This window comes from Seriola lalandi, unplaced genomic scaffold (assembly GCF_002814215.2).
Source record: "Seriola lalandi dorsalis isolate HSWRI2012SDOR001 ecotype SW California unplaced genomic scaffold, Sedor1 jcf7180002054767, whole genome shotgun sequence".
Classification (NCBI taxonomy): Eukaryota; Metazoa; Chordata; class Actinopteri; order Carangiformes; family Carangidae; genus Seriola; species Seriola lalandi.
Window position 1 is genome coordinate 1,397,322 of NW_019525320.1, and position 7,151 is coordinate 1,404,472.

A 7,151-nucleotide genomic window follows, 5' to 3' on the forward strand; every position below is an offset into this window, starting at 1 on the left:
AAAAAAAAAAACCTCTGTTGATTTGACAGTATTCCTGGGGAAATAAGTTACTTTTGAGAAGTTGGAATTCTAACACAAATTCTTGCCTACAATAGTGGTGTCTTTTCTTTTCTTTTCTTTTTTTTTGTCTACACAAGTCCTTAGCAATGTGTTTATGGTTTCTCACTCATGGTTACAGGGTGCCAGCGATTTCTAATTGGAGACAGGCTTGAACACAGGATAGATTTGATGTTATATACTGTACTGACCATGACCATGGAGATGTCAAACCCTAGTCTGGCAGCATATACACGCTACCTTGAACTGACTGGCTTGATTTCAGAGTGACTCCATCTTGCTTAGCTTTGTTACATGTTTAAAGCTGTTGCTAACACACATTTGTTGGTACTACGGTCTAAAAAATGATTGTTCTGGCGCTGCAGGCTAAAAAAAAAATGGTTCCCATTTGCATGTTTGTTTGTACTTCAGGCTAAAAGATGGATGCTGGTTTACATTTTGTTGGCACTGACTTCTGGTTAAGAGTTTATAGAGTTCCCACTCAGGACAGATGTGGACGTCCAGCGGTACTGCTTGTTTTCCAGTGGCTGCCTCACTCTTATATGCTCCAATGTGAACACACTGTATATGTGTATATTTATGTCTTTGCATTTGTTGTTACATATTTTAGTTTGCAACATTTGCTTATTTTACCTGTGATGAGTGATGCACAGAATAGAACTGGTAGCAACTTCTGAAAAGGTGATGTCAAAACCAGGTCAGAGATCAATGTCAATCCACATTCTCCACTTAATGTCTGTACAGCAGATACATTAGTACTGACTCAGCCAACGATGCTTCCTTATTATAACATTTTTTTAAATTTGTTTTTTTGCTCAGTTCTCACATAATGTTAAGTGCTTTGACACATATCATATGACAGCAGCTTTAATGGAGTCGGACACAGGGATGCTTCTTAACTGTTGGCAATATGGCCAAAACTGTTATCACTGTTATTGATCATTTATAATGACTTTTTTTTGTTGTTGTTGCCACTGTTACCTTTTTTTATTTGACAGTTCACAGTGAAGAGACAGACAGGAAACATGGAGGGAGAGAGAGAAGGGGTATTACATGCATACCTACATCCCGGCAGGAATTGAAACGTGGATTTTGTGGCATGTGCTGGAACCATTTGGTCGCCAGAGCACTCCACTTATTTTTAATAAAGACTATGAGAAAAAAAAGTTGGATACAACTATTTTCTGAAGCCACAATTTCCAAGTGTCACATGGTGCTGTTGCTGAGTACCCCTCCATCCTGGTATGCCTGTGGGTCGTTTCTTGAGATGTAGCAGATGTTGGTTGTGACTGATGACATGTTGCATAATCCGAAGGGTGAAAGCGGTGAAGGTGACAAAATAAGTTTGTTGTATTCCCGCTCTCGTCGGGACGGTTTTCCTGCACAGTTTACACACAACGGTGTTCTGATATGCACCTAAAGACACCAAAGACCTGCCATACTGGCAAACTGACTTCATATCCATTCAATTAAGAATTGTTTTCCTTTTATGCTCACAGGCCTCAGTTTATTAATAGACTGGTTTTTGGCTGATTTGTGTTTCATTGTGTTTGCAACACATGGACCGACACAGCGCATAGATGTTTTCATTTAGAATAATCTTTTATCACCTAAATTTGTTTTTGTTGCCGACAGACTTTGAAATGAATAGCATAATGGTACAATAAACTGTAAATCCCTTTTCTGTGTTGGTCCATCTGTTTACCCAGAAACCACTTCTGATGCAGCCCTACATATTATTCAGCTGTGATGAGGAGAACATTGGCGATCTTTTCAGACTTTGTGGTCAACACAGGGTGTGTGTAATGTGTTTACAAGAGCGAGTGTGTGTGTTGCTAATCACACACCCTGTCACAAACCTGCTCTTGGAGCCAGTCGCTAGCCACAGTACTGTGGTTCTAATTAACAGGCTGGGGCATTGTGCCCATACCAAGCCCTGCTCTTCGGTGTATGTGTGTGTGTGTGTGTGTGTGTGTGTGTGTGTGTGTGTGTGTGTGTGTTTTTGTTTGTGTTTTTGTGTGTGCCTGTCTGTGATGTTGTGTGTATTTTCTGCTCTGTTTACGTGTGCTCCACACTTAAGGCAGGTTTTATTATCACATCCTGGTCTCTTTCCCTAAACCCCAAACATCCTTCAGATATTTCATAATGTGGGGAAAACACCCAGGACCTATTAACCATGTGGTCTCTCTCCCTCTCTTTTCTCTCTCACTCTCACCCTCTCTTCCAAAGCCCACTATGCAGTGCGTTACTGTGCCAGGTCTAGTTAGTGGGTGTATTTGTCCAATTACCCAGGGGTTTAAAGCTGCCAATCATGCGGCGATGCCACATCGTAAAGCCTCATTGCTGAGCTGTACTCTGTGCCTAAATAAACACCTGAATAAACACCTTGATAATCACTTCAGTCCACACCTAAACACACACACATACACCTTAACACACCTCTACTACACACACCTTGCATGCTCCGCCACCCATGGTGTGGTCCTGGTCTCAGGCCAATGCCCAAAGCCGTGGTCCTCCCGCTGTCCGATGCGATTAGAGAATAGAGAAAATTATGATGTAAACATTCCAACTTGGTTCATCAGCAGGCAATGCGGAGTTGTTAGGAAGTGATCTACAGTGCTTTTCCAATCCATTCTCCATAAATCTGTCTCTGTCGCTCAACCCTTCTCTTCCTTCCTCCTTCTCTCTCTGTTCTACTTGGCTCTGACCTCCTCATGTGCCTACTGTTATTTATTATAGTATTATTTATGACGGGCATTTATGAGTTTGTCTTTGGCCGCGCTTCACGAAGCATGCTGGTGAGCCTATTCAGCAAGAGGCTGGCTCAGATTTTTCAATAATGATAGGAAAGAACTGTAATCACACTGGGCTGACAATCTGTTGCACATTGGAGGCGAAACAACATTAATTTTATTTCATTTCTTAAGTGTGAGCAAGCTTTTATGCAGATAATAACTATCAAGGCCTTTTCCATATCCCCCCTCACACTTCTCGCCAAACCCTCTTTCTGCTTCTTCTTTTTCTATCTCAGGAGCGAGTGATTGAGAACCTCCGGGAGCAGAAGGAGCGGGAGGACAGGGTTCGGCTGGAGGAGCTGGAGCAGATGAGGAAGGAGAACCAGGAATTAAAGGACAAACTCTCGGCCCTGCAGCCCCAAAAACTGTCCCCGAGCCAGGCCACCAACCCGAGCCCGACCCAGAACCAGAGACCTGATGGAGAGGTCAGTCTGGAAAAGATTTGATGCTGTTAGAGCATCTTCGGAGGTGATGTTGTGTAGATAACCAAAAAGGTGTGCGAGTGTGTGTCTGTGTGTGTGTGAGCGGTATGCACAGTTAGTAATATTTGCAATTATGTGTTCGCTATTGTTGTAATCATTCTCCAAATATTACATTTAATCTGAAATATCCAAAAATGAAATAAAAACTCAAGGTTGGAAACCCTGTGCATGTTGGTACGAGCACCGTGCACAACAACAACTCAAGATTGCCAGTCTGGTATGTGTGTGGACTGCAGACAAACAGCCATTAATATTTCATCGTTATCCACATTATAGCAGACTTGCACATACCTCACCACTTGTGCCAAGCTCTTAAATGAGCCCAAACACAAAATCTAATTTCACAGATATCATAAAGCAAATAACAAGTACCTTTCTCACAAATTTTTACTGCTGAATACTTCAAACGAACGCCATGACACTTTATAATTATTTTTTTATTATACAAAAAGAATTAAAAGAATTAACTTTTACAACCGCTCCGCAGTGGTTGTAATATGCTGCTTGTAACCTGTATTTACACTGCTAACATCTACAGTAATAGTAATTCCACTCTCTTACCTCCCTGTGAGCATCCACAATATTGTTAGTAACTCCCTAGCAAAGGGCCTGCCTGCACTTTGTCCCACAGGATAAAGGGATGAATTAAGAGAGAGTGATTTATGGACGTAAAAGATCCCTCAATCCCTGTTCGGGTGCCAAGCCAGAGGCCTCGCTGTCTCTTTTTTCTCTTTCTTTTTCCTCTCCCGGGCTTACAAGCCAGAACAGACTCTCGCCCTGACAGAATTTATGAGAATGTTTTCTTTTATACTCATAAAAAGCATACACACATCTCATTCCTGTGAAATGATATCTTGTTGAATTTTGACGCGGCACCACATGAAAGGGACAACAGCTCAATAACTCTTTGTAGCGAGCAGATTCACACTCCGACAGAAGTGTTGCCATAATTGGACTGTTGTGTGTGTACTCGGCAGCAATCAGAGCTGTTATGTAAACTTACAGATTCTTCAGAAGGACAGATGATGTTTGCGTGTTTATGTTTATGAATATGTGTGCATGTGCGTGTGTGTGTGTTTCTCCCAGTGTGCCTGTGCATGCATGCCAGCACAGAAACAACCGTTTCTGTATGTGTGTTGCGCATACAGTATGTATGAACGTGTGTTGGAGTGTGTTGAAGTGCGTTTGAGACTATTGTAGTGCACTGGACTGTAACAGGTTGTGAGTCTGTAATACTCAGTAGGTCAGAGGTGAGCTGACACGCTGCCTGAGATTAGATTCTGGTCAAGCTGACCGAACACACACACACACACACACACACACACACACACACACACACACACACACATACATACATACACATACACACTCGCGCCGCCATCAGCCAGCGAGTGACACGATCGGATACTGACTGCCACGCGCATACGCTTTAGTTTTAACTACAGCAATACTATGTTATGTACAGTAAAACCTTCACTCCAAGGTGTTGTAGATGCAGATGGCAGGAATCCAGCACAAATCAAACTTTAATGACAGTAAAATAAAACAAAAAGGAGAAGACGGTTTCAAGCCACGGTCAAACCCTACATGTCGTCGCGACCTCTGCACTCCTTGTTCTCCTGGCGATTCGCTGCACCATCACTCTGAATAGTCCTGTGGTCGCTCATCTCTATCAGCATGGTGGAATGAACTGCTTACTGAAGTCAGGAATCCAGACACACTGGTCCGCCACATGCTGAAAAATGTCCCGCAAATTGGCTGAATTCTCCTTGTGACTCGTGTTAATAGGACCAGAATATTGCTGTCATTGGGCAAAGCGGTTGTTTACCTATACAGTAGCTCACCACCAGTCCAAAAGTTGTGATGCTAATCAAGAAATACCCCCTTAAATGGAGAAATGAGCGTTTTGCCTGACAACGCTGAAACGTCGCCATTTACCTCTCAAGCAGATGTAGAGTTTGTGTGGAGGTTGTGTACACGCAGTGGCCCACTCACTGTATCTGCAGATGTTTGTATTACTGACTCAGTCAAGCTGTTAGCGGAGCTTTTTATCTTGACCTCAGAGCTCTGTTGAGTTCATTGCATCCCCATCCTCTTCCCATAAAACCGTATTTGTTGATTCCGAGGGTTAATAAAGGACTTCTGGAACTAAACACTCGCTCTTCAAAGAGAAAAGCAGCAAAGAACCTCGGGGAAGGCACTGACCTTTCCAGAGAGGGTTGGTTTAAACCGGCAAGGAGGCACCACACCTCAACTGAATCTCATTCCAAAGACTGTTTGGTTTTTTTTTTAAAACAGGTGGATGGTATATGGTCTTACTTGTTGTCTGTTTTTATGAAGACTAATTAGACATTTATTTTTGCACAGAAGGGGAGTAAAATTAGATTTAGTACAGTTACATCTAAGATACACATAGACAGAAACTACCTCCAGGAGACAAAGTCTGTTTCTTAAAGTCTTGAAGTCTTAGTGTTGCCTCAGTGTTGCCTCAGTGTTGCTGGGTATTCACTAACCAGGAGTTAAATAACCCAGTGCAGAGCCTTGTGACCACACATATTTTACTTATTTGTAATATTTACACTTAAGAGACATTTCCAGGAATGATAATAATAATTTCTATGACCATATATGTAATCGTATCTTTACGGGCCTTCCCCCTCCTGTCATAATATCACAAATTCCTGTTGGACCCGCCATCCTCTCACCCCCTACTTTCTGCCTTTCTGTGTTACTCACTGAAAGAACATAACAAACTCCGGTCCACTTAAGACTAATGCGTTTTGTGCGAGCTAAGATTGGGCTGGATGTGTGTGCACGAGTGTATGGGGCTTGGCGTGGAGGTGACGGGGTGAGGAGGACAAGGCAAACAATGATTCTGCTTGCCATTCCAGAGGGCCAAGTGTTCAGCTTTTTCACAGGATTTACTCCAGGCATGTCTGTAAACACGTACAGGGACAAGCTCATGGGGCTCTTTAAGGTCACATACTGAGACATAGAGTGGATGGGAAAGTGGTCTCATATTGTAGACAGTTTAATCAAAACTCCATGAACACACATGTACTGTACACACCTATAACACAAGTCCACATTTTACGTATACAAATGTATTACAGAACCTCGTTATCCATGCATCCATTATCCTCCATTATCCATCCTTGTATTTTAAGTGCAAGACCTTTCAATCATTTAGCAGTGCTCCGTATGCTGTAGCTGAATCTCCCATATGCAGGGGCCAAGTTGAGCATTTTGTTTATCTGGTGGGTTTGTGATAATTAGAAGGAGGTATTTGTTCAGATTGGCTGGTGGTAATAGTTAACAGACACTCTTTGGGGTTTTTTTTTTTTTTTTTCTAATGACAGACTCAAGCAGAGCTGCATGTACTGTCCTAGATTTATGTAGACCTGACAATAAATTATTTAGTGTGTGTGTGCACGCGTGTGTGCGTGTGCGCGCTCACTTGATGATGTTTAAACGAGTGGCCTCAGCTGTCTCAACAAGTTAAACAATCTTCACAAACACAGTCGACAGAGAGGTAAAGACCAAGAGAAAGAGGGAGAAGTGGAGAGAGAGATAATTCTAGGTTACAAGCTTCCTCTGGGATATTTTTCTGTGTAACTTTTCTGGTTTTTTTTTGTTTTTTTTTCGTCAACATTTTACTTTATAAAAAACACTGAGATGTTTGGTGGTCTCATAAAATCGCAGCCAAACAGAGGGAGACGGTAATTTTATAATGATAATGACTGAACTCCACATGAAGGACGCCCCGGGGAGGCGACTGATAGAAGCAAACCACAGAAAAGCAGGCAGCAGTAGG

The 7,151-nt window shown here is 42.4% G+C and overlaps 1 protein-coding gene across 1 annotated transcript in view; it reads left to right on the top strand.

The window, feature by feature from the left end:
* The window catches only part of LOC111669049 (ERC protein 2), a 147,464-nt gene that overhangs the window by 53,006 nt on the left and 87,307 nt on the right, over positions 1–7,151 (top strand). Inside the window, exon 10 of the mRNA XM_087179000.1 lies at positions 3,092–3,280. Within this exon, the coding sequence (XP_087035126.1) occupies positions 3,092–3,280 (189 nt within the window). The remainder of the gene's footprint in view (positions 1–3,091; positions 3,281–7,151) is intronic.